General features: G+C 40.4%; 1 protein-coding gene across 4 annotated transcripts in view; it reads right to left on the bottom strand.

The window, feature by feature from the left end:
- ppp1r37 (protein phosphatase 1, regulatory subunit 37) overlaps positions 1-15,715 on the bottom strand; it is a 46,540-nt gene extending 30,825 nt beyond the window's left edge. The window contains exons 1-3 of one of the 4 annotated variants that reach the window (XM_061681581.1): positions 15,442-15,715; positions 14,695-14,956; positions 14,187-14,556 (exon numbers count right to left, since the gene is read on the bottom strand). In XM_061681581.1, coding sequence (XP_061537565.1) covers positions 14,187-14,556; positions 14,695-14,956; positions 15,442-15,443 — 634 coding nt within the window. In that variant the 5' untranslated portion in view covers positions 15,444-15,715. Of the gene's footprint in view, positions 1-14,186 lie in introns of all 4 variants that reach the window. The other 3 variants (XM_061681578.1, XM_061681580.1, XM_061681579.1) reach the window with 3 other exon arrangements.
- Between the last annotated feature and the right edge of the window lie 494 nt (positions 15,716-16,209).

The following is a 16,209-nucleotide window of genomic DNA, read 5'->3' as shown; positions in this document are numbered from 1 at the left end:
TAGGTCTGAAGATAAATCTGCAAAAAGGAAGGCAGCATTGATTGATTTTTCATTCAAAGGCTACCTGATGCAGCTAGGTGATCAACCATTTCTTCACACTAAACTGTTTCGAAAACTGGCGCAAATCCCACCTCAGGTTTTGTTTGAAGCTTGAGGTGTTTTAAGAGAAGGTAAAGCTATTAAAGTCTAGTCATTTCCGAACAGTCCCAGCAGTGCCTCTGTTGCATGTGAGCTACAGTGGAACTCCCAGTCAAGTACTGCTGTCTTGGGGTGAACAAAAACTGCAGGCACCAAGGGAACTCGATCTGCCATAAATTATAAATCAATTACAACAGCTGAGGAGCTGGTCGAGCTGGCCCAGGCACATTATGTTGAGTCTCCACTGTTGCATAGTAAATCTCACCGAATAAACAAAATCTGTTTTACTTTTTGGCAACAAATTCGAGTAGATATTCAGCAAAATCTCCTGCTGCACTCACTATAATAAGGCTCCTTCTGTACGTCTGCTAATGACCGATACCACCGATTTATTTTCTGATAGGATACTGCAAATACAGTCCTTCAAATGACTGAAGTATCAAACATATTGACATTTAATTTTGAGAACTGGTTTAACTTTGCCTTTTTGAGTGGAAAATGGAGTGACTGCAGTGAAAAACGCCGGGTGTAAATACAGAGGGAAATCACAACTGTCAAGTTCTTTCAGTTTGCAACATTGCATGACTGACCCATGGTCAAGAAAAACAATAGAATCATACTGTCCTTGACAATTCACTATATTGTCGGGATTTTCAAATGAAGAAGTTTGTGATTGGAGCCTACTGATATTGCTTTTTATGTATCAACGGTATTTGCTTCCACTGAGGTGCATTTCGTGCTTGCATTCCGTAATGACATTTATTCCGTTAACCCTTGGTAAATTTGAAATTATATTTTTTGTTACTGATCATTTATTCTTATTCAAAGTTTCATTTTGCACTGAAAGCTGTTTAAATGGGTTAAAAAGTATTGCAATAAAAAAACAGATGTTTTTCGAAACTGAGGAATAAACATGATTAACAATCGTGATAATATTGATCAAAATAATCATTAGGGATATACGATAACTGTTTTTTTCCACTGATACCATTAACTTGCTACCGACACCAATATATTTTTTTCAATTTCCAGGTCGATAATTATTGGCCCCAATAGTTATCGTGCATCCCTAATAATCATGTTTATCATTTTGGCATTTTATGTATATTATTGCAATATTTAAAATGCCCGTAAACAAATATTTCTATTATTCAATGAAATAAACAAACGTTTTAATGTGGAAAAATAAGCATGCTATATGTATTCTCCGATATTTCAGACATTCATTTTAGGCACAAGTTGTTTGTTGTTTTTGTCCTCGTTCAGTTCCTCCTCTCCCGCATCTGCTATAATTCCTCTGCTTGCGGCTGCTGAAATTCTCACTGTACACCTATGGGTTCGCTCTAGCCAATAGGAGACCAACTAGGGGGGTGGAAGGCGACACACAATTAAGGTCGCATCTGATTGGTCAAATTCAGATAAACATGACATATGTCCACCAAAGCATACAATATATGTATTCATTTATTGCACATCTTTGCGATACACATTGCATGTGCCATTATCGCGATAACAATATTTTTGCGATATATTGTGCAGTCTTAAAAGGTTGCATTTCTCATGTGTTTGTAGAGCACGTAGACCTTTGGACTTTTAATAGGCCATGGTTGGTGTGCCCACCATTTGACGACCATGACAGGAAATCCACGTCCAAAACGTGATCATATAGATCTGGTTGACTCCTGCAAATCAGTGGGAATTTTTATTTTAGAAAAGGTATTTGACTTTTCAATAATGCCACTAAAATATATTGCTGCACACCAACCAGTGTTAACTATAATCAATACAACCTAATGGGAAGTGGCCATGCAACTTATCAAAACAGCATGACTTCATTTAACTAATTTGTGAGTGTGTGCATTAGTACCAGACTCCCAACTGTTACATGTTGATTGTGAATGTTCAGTGGACTCAAGATTATTTAATTACCAAGGTAGGACGCTTGTGAGGTAGCTGGTTTTGTCAACAGATTAGACTACAGAAGATGTATCTTATAAAATTGCTTAATTAGAGAATTGATTACGGTCAAGGCACTGTACAGAAGCCGCTCCAGAGCAGTTTGTACATCTGGACTTTTACACAAAGCAAGATGACTGCAGGAGAGTGCAGTTTACTGCCTAACCTACAAGCCATTGACCTTGACTTTAACTAAACAGCCACTAAACAAACACCTAGTTATACAGCAGGTATTGCACAATTAGTAAACAATCCTCTTGAAGGATTAACTCTGCTCTGCAGCAGAAAGAATGAGGTATCTGCAAAGGCGTGGCCTTCACACATTGATCATTTCCTATGTCTCTCTGATATGAAAGTCAATAACCAACAAACCAGTGCTGATTTGTTGTTCAATGGAAGAGATTGCATGTGGAACACTTATGCATACCGGAGTGCAACAATCTTATGCTTACCCACTCAGTCACAGATAGATAACTCACCGGCCACAACATTAAGCCAAATTTCCACCGAGCAATATGGTTCAGTTCAGCTCACCACAGTAGGATATGGAACGGTAAACATTGACCTAACATGGTGGCCCAGCCTGCAACCATGGGGCCCGGCCCGCACAGCCCGAAAGGCTCACATGGGTCCCCCTTCCCATGGGCTCACCACCTGTGGGAGGGGCCATAGGGGTCGGGTGCAGTCCGAGCTGGGCGGTGGCCGAAGGCAGGGACCTTGGCGATCCGATCCCCGGCTACAGAAGCTGGCTCGGGGGACGTGGAATGTCACCTCTCTGGCAGGGAAGGAGCCCGAGCTGGTGGGTGAGGTTGAGAAGTTCCGACAAGATATAGTCGGACTCGCCTCCACACACAGTTTGGGCTCTGGTACCAGTCCTCTCGAGAGGGGTTGGACTCTCTTTCACTCTGGAGTTGCCCACAGTGAGAGGCACCGAGCAGGTGTGGGTATACTTATTCCCCCCCGGCTCTGACAAATATAACCCAAGTGAACTTAAAATGCTGTTTTTAAATGGTGATTTAATTTATTAAGGAAAAAATATTCCAATTTACCTGGCCCTGTGTGAAAAAGTAATTACCCCCTTGGTAAATCATGAATTAATTGTGGCTAATCACAATTTTTGCTTAGTTTTCACTAGACTTTACACCGATTGGCCTGATCGGTATCGGTCGATGATTAGCATTTTAAGATGATCGGCTTTAATGACATAATTTGCCGAGTCGATCAATGTCCGCAAAAGACATTTACTCCACGTTGCCGTCATGTGCAGTATATTCGAATCCAAAAGCTAGTTTATTTTTAGCCTTGTTGCATGTCCTTTGATGTCGTACTGTAAATAACTGAACACCAATAGTTTTTTTTTTTTAAAAACATGTCAGCGGTGTGGGACAGACAACAAGACAAATTTGGTTTTCACGATTGCACTATGTCAGACTACTCCAATAAAATCTTGTATTCCGATTATCTTGTCAACTCAAAAGCAAACGGATACACTCGATACCATGGCGACGACAACAATAATGGATCGCACCGTGTGTTTATAAGAAAAAAATGGGGAAAAACGTGTGCTGGTGGTCAACGGTGCTCAGGAGAGGACGTTCGTTTAAGGCTTGCTTGAAGGATGTTCACGTACTTTTAATACGATACCGCTCGCAAGCAGGCAACAAAACGCTATGTAACCTAGCAAGCTAGTGCTAGCACTAACGGTTGTACGTTCAAATCCTGGCCCCGCCTGTCTGGAGTTTGCATGTTCTCCCCGTGCTTGCGTGGGTCTTCTCAGGGTACTCCGCGGTTTCCTCACACATCCCAAAAACATGCGTGATAGGTTGATTGAAGACGCTAAATTGCCCGTAGGTGTGAATGTGAGTGCGAATGGTTGTTTTTTTCTATGTGCCCTGCGATTGGCTGGCGACCGGTGCAGGATGTACCCCGCCTCCCGCCCGAAGATAGCTGGGATAGGCTCCAGCACACGCGACCCTAGTGAGGATAAGCGGAACAGAAAAGGGATGGATGGATGTCTAAGAATTTGAATTTTGAATTTTTTACAGCAATGTACCTGACATTTGTGAGTGTACATGGAAACCCAAGGCTTTGGCAAACACTGTTGTTAGCCCAATCAGCCTTCAACGGTCAATGAACATTTCACACAGGCATTGACATTAAAATGTAGTGACAGCATCACAGGAAACGGATCTCTTTCTAGCACAAATCGGAGTGAGCCTGATATAACTTAGCAACAGCATTTATGATGCAACTTTTTATTTCAGGAGCTTAAATTTAAAATTGCCTTAAATCAACAGCTGACAATAGCTCCTACTCAAAATGTCTGTGCTACTTTTTCAAAATGGATGCCCAGTTCCCACCCAGTCTTCAGCACCGCTCCTGAGGACGTCATTCACACTTGACAGCTGGCTAGCTCAACAAAGGCGGGGTGGGAGGAGTACTGTGGCTCTGATGCTGAGCACTCTCGCTTGTCTGGACAAAACTGACGAAATAGAGTTTTAAAAAAAGGAAATAGGGGCACATTCAAAGAGTGTGTGATTAAAAAGCCAGCACAACATATTATGGTACCACTGAGAACCCAAATCAATACAAAACTCATTATTGCTCCAAGTGGCTTAATAACTGTCACTTGCACTTCTATTGATTGTGTGGAATTGTTTGTTGATTAATTGTGTCTTTGAGCGACTGAGGCGAAATGGAGCACTCGTCTAGTTTACAGTCTGAAGAACATAACGTCGTCTAGGACTGCAGCTATCGCTAGCTGCTATTTTTTGCATCGACTATGTACCCCGCCTCCCGCCCGAAGATAGGCTCCAGCAGCCCGCGACCCTCATGAGGATAAGCGGTAGAGAAAATGGATGTACATTACTGATTATCCCATTGATTAGTTGAGTAATCAGATAAAAAATATTTTGCGTTATTAAATACATGCATGTGAGATGCAGGTATTATTTTTGTCCACTTGGGGTCACCATCCTCACCTTCTCCTATACTGTAGTATCTGTGACTGAGTGTGTAAGCCATGGCTTTAAAAGGTGAGGCCTGGCCTGGTGAGTGACATGGGCATCAGTGAATGAGAGTTTAGAGTTGGCTGGCTGTGAATGTCTGTGTGTTGAGTAACTCGGCATGAGTTGGGGCTATTAGCAGCTTGTGTATGATGGTGCTTATTACGGGTTTATTTTCTTAGTGTTTGTTAAATAAAGCAATTGAATGTGTTCCGGTGGTTGCGTCTATCCATGACCACTTGTGGGGCATTACAGTATTTTCTAAATAGTGACAGTAGGCTATACTAAATTAGCTTATATCGATACATTACCTAGTGTAAGCCAACATGCACATGCTGTTTTGGTTTTTGCACTTTATCTTCATTGTTAAGCATGAAATAACCCTAAACTTGGTACATTTTATTTTCAGGATTTTGCTTTGACCTTTTTTGTCATTGAATTATTTGATTAATCGTTGCAGCCCTAAAGTTGTCTATGGGAAGCTGTGCTACCTCCATGCAGACCTGCACTATGGCAACTCCCCCGGCTAGCATTTTTCTGTGGAAACAGGAGTTCAGAACATTCAGAGATGTTTTCCCATTTCTTTAAACTATGAATTTAAAATTTTCCCCATAATGAAGGAGGTTTAGTCAAATGCTCATCCCTATTACCATAGTCGAATTAACAAATCAAGATATAACACAACATTTAGGTTTCGTTCCATAATAAGTAAAACCCTGCATCATCCACGAAACATCTCGCACATTATCAGGCCTCAAAATTCAAACCCACATCTCATACACGACGCTGGTGAGTGGTACCAGATTGCACGATGAGGGTCACGTGTTCTATTTCTAAATGAACGAGTATTTAATGTGCAATGAATGCGCTTGTAGAGTGTTAAAATAATATTTGTCGTTGCACAGAGCAGGTCCACGAGTGGGAGAGCAAGGAATTCCTGTTTGACGAGTGAGCAGAAAGTCCTACACAGACGTGTATATGAGAAATCATCGCTGGACACATTTGAAAGAAAGAAAAAAAATAATCTACTATTTTCTTTATTAATCTTTCATGTGTCTGTTCTATCATGCAATGTTCTTTGGAATTTGTTTCCAGGTGAAAGGTGTTGAAGGATGACTCTCAGTTGTGTACTTTTGATCACACAAAGTAGGCCAATGAAACACTCAAAGATTAGCTTTGCACAGCGAAAGCATATTGTTTAATGGTGGTTGGTTTCAATAAAAAGGTGTAATTTTAGTGCTTTCCGTAGAACAAGCTGAACCAACCTGTGCCACAGTAACAGTGTGTAACTTGGTCCCCAGCCATGACAAATAACATCTCCGGTCACAGAGCCACTAATAACCTCGTGCCAAGTAGGGGGCTGAACGTAGGACAAAGCATTGCATTGTTTTATGTTCATGTAAATACTTTTAAGAGAGCACATATAACTAAAAGGTTTACTAGTAATCGTGCAGGGATAAGGTATCCTGCTTGATGACTTAGTAAAAAAGTCCTGTGTGGCTCAGTAATATTGGAGATGACCGCTATCACTGATTAACAAATGAAACAACAAGTGCTTGCAAAGTGATACAGTGACTTCATAAAGTACATGATACACTGATTTACTAAATTCAACTGCCGCAGAGTGAGAAGTGAGGTATTGCAGTTTGTTGCCAAGTACGGTGGTGCCCTGCAGGGCTTAAAAGCTAGTCAAATTTGGAGATTGACCAAAACTTTCTGGGAATTTTTTTTTTTTTAATTTACACAATTTATACATCAAACTGTCACAATGTGGAACTCAGTGCACCTCACTTCAACCAGCAAAGGATTGAATGTTTTCTGCTTTTTCCTTTGACTTTCGTGGCTTTTTGAAAACACTTTTTCTGAAAGCTGGTGTCAAGAAAGGATTGTGAGAAGAATATCCACCTGATGATACCCGTGTCCAATTACGGTACTTATTGCCAGTGTTAGCAAAGTGTTCTTTCATGATACTTGTAGATTATTGCCAGTAGGCATTAGGGACATGACCGTATTCGGTTTTAGGTACGCTCTGCACAGGACGATACACCCTTACGGACCCCTTTTTTTGGTTTTGCAATTCACTTGCTGTGTGTGTAAGGCCCAGGCAGAGGAAAAGCTCTCCCTCAAGATATAATAGCCAATCACTGTTGTGCGTTCACCTGCTCAAAGTTGCCGTGTAAAACATGTCCACTAGGAAGAGTGGAAGAGTAGAGAGATTAAAATTAGTAACAGTACTGGCTTCATTTAAATGTCCAGTGTGGATTAATTTAGGTTTAACTGTTGAATCGAACAACAAGAGAGTAAAAACTGTTGAAAGACATTTTACTGTATAATATGACCAAGCTTGTATGCAATAGGGCTGTCTGTGACTATCGAATAGTTTTAAAACTGATAATTCTATCGATTTTTCCATTGATTAGTGGACACAAACTTTTGCATTCAAGTTTATTGCAATTTTTTATTACTGTTTATTAACTCATTATTGTGACTGTTTATTAATTGATTATTGTTGGTTGTGATTAAACAAAATCAAATAAACAAAAAAAACAATATCACATGGGAAGCAACCTTTTTGAAACAGCTACTTCTTGGCCTTAATGAGAAGGGGTATTAGTTTGATTTACACTTCAGAGGCTGCTTCAGGTTCATCAGGTTAATTACAGGTTAATCATACTACGGCTGCAAATAAAGATAATTTTTTTCCCCCATAAATTGATTATAATACAGTTACTGGTTTAGTCGGCAACATGTCAGAAAATGGTGAAAAACGTTGATCATTGTTTTCCAAAGTAAAAGCAGATCTCTGCAAATGTCTTATTTTGATTAAAAACACATGATAATCAGTCTGCTTTCATGAGGGACTACAGAAATCAAGGAATATATTCTGTGGCGAGGCTGAAATCAGAGGCTTTGGACAGTTTTAAATTAAACAATGGCCCTAAACGATTAATCGATCATCAAAATAGTTGTTGATTAATTTGATCATACACTAGTTGTTGATTCATCTTCAAAGCTGTAGTTTGTATCATTTTATAATGGTTGCTACGCAACAGTAGGGCAACAATGAAACAACAACTGTCTATTAAGAACGCTTTGAACACACCTACAGTGCCACATCACATAAACAAGGAAATAACTCATGCAGTCAGAGCATTTATTGCTAAAGATTTGCAACAATTTTCTGTGGTCAAATGGATGTGGTACGGTAACTTAATGAAAACACTTGACCCGCGTTGTACTCTGCCTTGCCGTACACACCTCAGCAACATTCTAGAACAACTGGATTAAGTGTGGGTTGATTGGTCATGCCTGCAGACTGGGGTCTTGGTATGACTAACCATCCCATACTTAAGCCAACTGTTACACAAGGAGTGATTTTTGTATGTTTTAATTTTTATACATATTTTATATTACACAGTATTATCACGTTGTACACAATTTGTCATGGAATAAGAGAGCTGGAAAGTTGTGTTTAATAATGGTGTACTCAAAATGCAGAACTAATATGATTCGGTACACTACAAAGTGCATTTTTTGCTCACAAGCAAAATAAAGAGATCAGTTTGACAGAACAAAACACTAGGGACATCCCTACGAAACACGTATATGAAAATGTACTGAACCATGGGCCAAAGATGTACTGTCCTACCCTTAGTCGCTGTGGATGACAAGTGTTGCTTCCTTTTAGCAACTTTTAGAGCTCTCTGTGTAGATTCTCAGTCATCCAGGTCATGATAATCGACAAATAGTTGAATCAAGGCTACTGGGCTTCTCTTGTTTGTTGAAGATGTCTGACTTTTCATCCAAAAGGCCCCTTCAGTTCTAAAGTTTAGGTGTGAAGTCTCAGAGGCATAAATACGGAGAATACACATCCAAAAAGCCTTTTGGATTAAAGGTGAAACGTCTTCAATAAACACATTCTATGTTTGTGGATATAAAGAGCTATTACTGGTTTGGTATTAGGTGATTCCCCCACACTTTTCTCTTTTTTTATGATCACCATCACCTTGGTAGAACTCTCAGGTGGAGACTGAATCCATTACCTTTTTGAACAAAGGACTTGGTTCGGAGCATCTGCGACTGGTGTTGTGCATTTGAGTCCATCTGTTTGTGCTGTTTGACAAGCAGCATGAAGATGTAATTGTTTGTGTGGTATTTAAGCAGACTGTTTGTTTATTTCTGTGATATAGATCAGACTACATTTTATGATTAGTTTCTGCAGAAAAAATGGTCCATTCGCGCTACTTAAGCAGAGTTTTCAGGGCAAGAAACACCGTTTGAAATGTCATGGTAATTTTGACGCATCGACTTGGAGAACCAATCGTGATTTTGGTCCGCACGAGCTATTGGTGGATAATTTTAAATGAAGCTTGCCAAACAGAGAAGGGGGTTGAGGAGATCTGTTGAGAAAGTTATACTGTTTTACTCTAATTTTAAGGAATTCGTTTTTAGCTGATTTTCTGTCGCCTATATTACAAAACAAAAAACGTCTCAAAAGGCCTTCGTCCCCCAAACCCACATAAAAAAAAAAAATTCTATCCATCCACCCATCCATCTAATTACTATCTAATTCTTGGTCCGTTGACTCAGGGTGAAGTTGCCATTCCAAACAGATTTGGCAGACTGTCATTTTTGGGAAATCTTGTCATGGTGCCACAAAATGCGAAGGAATTTCTGTCCATTCATCTGTGGTTGTGGAAGATGATATTGCACCACTGAGCTACTATTTAGCTGCAAATTGGAGCCTCACATGTTGGGGAAAAAAAACAAAACCTGTCAATACAAGTGCAACGGCAAAATGGAAACATGATCCTGGCAGGCTGACTATTGTTCCTCCTGCCTCCAGGTTCAGCCATCAAGTCATGATACCTCCCATTCATTCATTCACCACAGCAATCTAGAGTTGCACTTCTTGAGTTGCATGGTGAACATCTACAGTAGCTATTTATTCAGCGCTGTTCTGAAGAGTGATTCATTCTGTGGATGGAGGTAAAAAGCTCCAAGCATTTTGATCCCAATTCAATGTTTTTTGTTTTTGTTTTTTTAGAGGAGAAAATAAGATGACAGAACTATGAAGAACCTGATGCCAGACGAACAGATGGAAAACATGGACGGATACTGAATAGCTGAGTCCTCACACCTTATTAAGCATTAGCGGGAGCTTACGGATACATCACATATCCTGGACACATAATCAATGTCTTGTGCATTAAGAAACTTTGCATTGGAAAAAGGTTCATGAGCATGAAAAAAAAGAATAATAAAATAAAAAAATCAAAGGGAGTTTGAAGTACCTTATTAAAAATATTTAAATGGAATGACTCACATTATAATACAACTCCAACCTCCAAAGTTGAACACCCCAAAGTGGATTTGGAGTGTTGCCCCCAAAAGGCATCAGTGATGGCAAAGAGAAGAGATATGGTGACAACCATAGAAATGGAACAAGAAAGGGTTTGCCTCCTCAGTACAATATTTGACCAAAGTGATGCTGACATTAATAGAACGTATTATGTTACATCATCACAGCATGTGACTAAACGGACCAATCACGAGAGATGATCTCCGCGGCATTCTATGCGCAGCAACGATTTTTGCTGTGTGCGCGTCAAGTGACGCAGAGGGGCCAATTCGTCGGTCACATGATGCAATGCGGGCGTTGTTGGCCGCCTGAGCGCGGGAGTATAAAGAGGCCGGAAGTGGAACTAATCAGCGATACATACTGGTTCAGAATTAGTACCAAACTGGTACCGACCTCATGGTATGATTTGGTGGTGGTGATATGGCTGGTAATGTCTCACCCATAACACCAAAACTACACTTGCCATAACATTCTACTTGACAGAGCTGCTGTGGTGATAAACACGCCTCACTGCGATCAATAGCTGTTCAGTCAGTAGACAAGCATCACAGTTTAGGCTGTGCCGTGTCCGGCATCAACTTCCTGGACCAGTGTTAACACGAGATACAAGAACACATCAGCATTGGGACGCGCCCACAATACACTAACCGTGCTTATCTTTTCACCATCTTATCTTTCAATTTCTCTGCGATCAATCAATCGATACATGTTAATTTGACCAAGAGTTATTCATACTGCATGTCATTAGACTGTCCAAATGACTAATGTAATGTAAGCTCAATAAATACATGCCAGTTTTGTACTGCATTTGTCGTTTTAGGCTCACGGGTGTACTAAGCGGCTTTGGAAGAAAAGACTTATTGTTTTGTCACACAGTTTATGTTTTAAGTAAAGACAAACTGATGTTTGTAAAAGGGGTGAGGACGTGGGAAGGTGGTGCGTTTGTGTTTCCAAAGCTAACAGTGGCATACAGTAAACGGAGGCACATATGATGAATGATAAGCAAACAAAACGTATCAGGAGTATTAGCATGGATATAAAATGGTAGTTCGATCTGGGAACCTTTTTACCTTTTTTTTGGTGAACCTTCTATTTATAAAATACTATATGTCAGGGCTTCAGGTCTCAAACCGTTTGCGCTCACGTTTGCGTGTGAATTTTGGTACTCACCTATCACTAATAATTTATAATTTTTTTCACTCAAAACAAATGGAAAAACAAATTTTTGGTTTTCTCTTAACATTAAAACTTTTTTCTTGTCAGTTTGATGCTTCTGTAATATGACTTTTTTTGTCCGTATAACATTTATGTAATGACTTTTTTCTTGTAACCGTAAAACCTTTTTTTTTCTCATTATATTCATTAGTACCATTTTCCTTTTAACATTTTGCTTTCTGTGTAAGATAAAAAAATGTTTTACTCTGAACATTACATTTGTTTCTCGCAACAGTTTGACCAAATTTTCATAACATTATGACTTTTGTCGAGCAAAAATTTAGATTTTTTTTCTTCTTCTGATGAGTAGATTTGATTTTCGCAAAACATTATGACTTTGTTCTTACAGTTGCAACATTACCACTTTTATTTCCTCTGAACACTACATTTTTTTCTCCTCATAGTGGTTTAACCACATTTTCATACCATCTTGCAACATTATGATTTTTTTTCTTTTGAGTAGTAGACTTGATTTTCATTAAGAAAAAATTCTTAAGACATTACGATTTTTATCTCCTAGTAGTTTGAACAAATTTTTGTAACATTACGACTTTTTTCACGTGACATTCTGAGTTCATTCTTGTAAGATGGCAATTTTTTGTTATATATCGCGTCTTCTTTCTCATTGCAGTTTGTAATATTACAACTTTTTTTCTTGTAACGTGCCCACTTATTCATCAGTTTGACATTTCTGTAACTGTCTCAATACTCAACTTATTTTCTCGTGACCACATGACTATTGCTGCAATAATTTATATTCTCCTAAGATTACTGCTTTCCCTTGTAACATTTTGACGTTATCTTTGTAACATTACCACTTTTTTTTTCTCTGAACATTATATATTTTTTCTTGTAACAGTTTCACCAAATTGTCCTAACATTATGACTTTTGTATCGCAACAATGCGATTTTTTTTCTCCTAACAAGTAGGCTTGACTATTAAGACTAGTGATCCACTGAAATGAAAATTCTTGGCCGAAACCAAAAATGAAAATCAGCGAACCAAGGCGAAAAACGAAACCACCAAAAGAAAGGATTATGCCAATTATTAGTAAAATTGTATTTATGGCTACAACTGTGTACTAACCTAGGGCTGGGCATATGGCAAAAAAAAACGATCATGATATATTTTTTCATATCGTCCGAACGAAATTACAAAAAAAACATCTATAGTTTTGAAACTGACTGTTTTAAAGTGTCTGAAGAATAGAGTAGTTCAACAGTAAAAAAATTGTTTTAATGCTTCCTGTATTTTCTCGGGTTTGAGCTTGTATTTTGAAGCATGGTGGATATGATGTGGTTTCTCCCATCTCGCTTTCCGTTTGCTTTCAGTCTACCCGAGAGGGATGTTACGGACACGTGAAGTCAAGCAATTTGTTGCCCTATTATTCCATCACACGACAGAAATAAAACCCAACAGTGGAGCCATTTCTGTGTCCCGCCCTTTCTATGCACCTGAACACAGCGCAGTGTAGTCGGACGTGGAGATCGCGCAGATCGCTGCGGGCCAAAGTGGCAGGCTGTGCAGACTCTGCTTCCATTTTCATGCTTTCCACATAATTACATGATGCTCCTTCAAATGATTAAATAGGTTTGCTGTGTTACCCGTTTATGAGATCACAGACCACTGCACACCTTGCACATTAATTTGCTCGATGCTGCGTTGGAGATACCGCCACACAATTGACATTGAGTAACAAAACAGCCTCATTTTAGGAAGGTGACACCAAATCATGGCTGACATCTACTTCACTGCCCTCAGCAATGCGTTTAGCTCACTGAGTCGCATATGTTTATCAAGGACTAGCTATTTTGATACGTGTATCTTTATCTTTTATTATCGCTCAACTCTATTTAAGACATACTTTGACAGACCGTAGTAGCTGCAAGACAGAGATTGAGATGCCCACGGAGAAAGCCACCTCGTTGTTGGTGGCACCTGCGAGCTTCATCCAGAGAAGCACATGCTGGTCGCAATGTTTTGGCCATTTTATTTTGACAAACATCTTTTGGCTGAAAACCAAAAATGCACTTTTTGACAGAAATTATTCAGTGGCTAATTATGACTTTTGTCTCACTGCATTATAGGTTTTTTTCCTCAGGACGTTCTGACTTTTTTCTCCTAACCGTTTGAACAAATTTTCAGAACAATATTTATAAATTATCTTTCGTAACATTCATTCAGTTTTTCTGGTGGCCTTATGACACTTTTTCCTTGAAAATGTTATAATCCTTTCTTTCTTAATAACATTGCACTAAGAGTCATTTCTACATGGCGTACATATGGGTGGAGTTACAGTGGCAATTCAATCTTAACGTACAGTGGAGTACGTTAAGATTGAATTCATTTCACATGTGGCCGATCAACACTGTTGTGGGACAAAATGCTGGTGCGCTCAGAGGCATGCTCGTGCAGGGACACTCAACAGGTTCAATAGATAACAATTAGGTTCACACATAATATGCAAAAAGACACACACACATGCGTGCACACATACTGAGAGCATTACCATGTCTCCAGGGGTCCTTTGGTTCCACTGCTCCAGAAACAATGTCGTCATCTGAGGGAAACGTCACCCTCTTGCCAGTCAGTTTGTGTTTATCGTCCCCTTCCTCCACTGTGGGGCACATCACAGCATGGTCCGTGCCTGACGACTCGCCTCTTTTCTGTGCGTCCGACTGGATTTCTGCCTCACTGCCAGCTGGGCCAACTTGACCGAAGGGCTCCGAAATACCATCTGATCGCGATGTGACAGTTGTCGTCTCGGCCTCCAGCACGCCGGTTTCGTCCAGGCTAAGGTCCACACCCATGTCCATCTCCCCGCCATCGTCTTCTTCCTCCGGGTCGTTAAACTTTACAGGTTCCGCGTCTGTAGAGGCCTTCGTTTCATGCACAGCAGCGTTGTCCGTATGATCCCCATCATTGGGAAAGAATGAGTCAGTTGGGTTTGGTGACCCTCCATGGCCACTATTCTGTCTATTCCCATTGACCTCATCAATTTTCAGTGTGTCCTTCACCTGGCAGTTGTCCCCCGTGGCCACCTGAAGGTTGTCAGCGAGCTGGGGCATGGTTTCGGCAGGGACCACGGTTTGCCCATCGACATCAGGGTCTGGGATCAGCTCAGAGATGCGGACCCCGTCCGTGCCAAAGGTAGTGTTATGATGACCATCGTCCATACTCGTTTTGGTCTTGACATTGCACAGATCGAGACACTGCTCTTCGATATTCATGTTTTCATGTCCAGTTAAACTCAAAAGTCTTTCAATCTTACCATACAGCCTGGATGGACAAATTAACAGTGATATGAGCTTAAAGGCTGCAAAATTTTTAAGTGGACACTTTTGAGTATTGTTTTTTTTAATTAGCGGGCAAGTGTAGTGGTAATTAATAACACAGAAGATGCCTGTGCGACAAGTGCAATTGCAATAGCAGTTGTTTAGCAACTTTCTATTACCAAATGGGAATGGATGAACGTTGACAGCAGTATTTTAGAGGACCACCGCTCAGTCAGGGCGCTTCCATTATACAGCATTAGCCATTGAGCCTTTATACAGTAACGAGCTAAATCATTCGGATGAACTGTGCGAGCTGAACGGCCGTTAGCTAGCGTGCTAAAGTTGAAGCCCCGCAATGACACCCAGGCCCGCGTATGCTCGCATACCTGCCGCGTCACGTAGCTCCCCGAAGTTCATTATTTAGGGCGTACACAAAGTAAGAATTGTAGTAGTCTCACTTCGGGTGTCGCGCCGGAACACTCGACTTACATCACAGCGCCTCGAATAGCACACACAGGCGGCTGGAAAAGAAACAGGCGTCACACCGAGTCCTCCTCAGCATGTTTCCGTGGGGCTAACGTCCGTCCCGACCAAACACCTGTTTTCGGTTCTGACTATCATTTGCTTTTTATAGGAAGGTATGTCTCCAGTAGGCGGACAAGGCGGCGGAAAGTACAGTAAGTTGGACGTGTTTTTGTCTAACGCGACCATTCGCAGACAGGCTAGCTCGTGAAAGTCCACCAACCGTTTGTTGTTCACACGTCTGACGTCAGCGCGTCGCACCACCCGGGCTGCGTTCAACACACGCACTGTTCCAAAGTGTTGCGAAATACAAAACAATCTACCGAGGAACACGCAAAAGTGCCAAAAGAACTCACACTCTGTACTTAAGTACATGTTTAAAAAAAAAAAAAAAAAAAAAAAAAAAAAGTACAGACATTGAGTCTGATATGTGTTTAAGTACAAATGTAAAAAATTATTACTGTCTATTATAGTCAATAAGAGTCAATATCACAATGCATTTGAGATGTCCCAATTTCACCCCCAAAATCTGAAATTTCTCATTGAACTTCTTCTTCCCTGAACTGAAGTCCCTGTGAAGTTAAAAGGATTTCTCCATTCTCTGTTGTGCTTATCCGCACTAGGGTCGCAGGTGTGCTGGAGCCTATCCCAGCGTACTATGGGCAAGAGGCCACCCTGAACTGGTCGCCAGCCATTTGTAGTGCACAAATAGAAAAACACCCAAACATTCACCCT

The sequence above is a fragment of the Phycodurus eques genome, chromosome 7 (genome assembly GCF_024500275.1).
Source record: "Phycodurus eques isolate BA_2022a chromosome 7, UOR_Pequ_1.1, whole genome shotgun sequence".
Taxonomy (NCBI): domain Eukaryota; kingdom Metazoa; phylum Chordata; class Actinopteri; order Syngnathiformes; family Syngnathidae; genus Phycodurus; species Phycodurus eques.
Note: the sequence above shows the minus strand (reverse complement) of the source record. Positions and strands in the feature narration are given on the sequence as shown.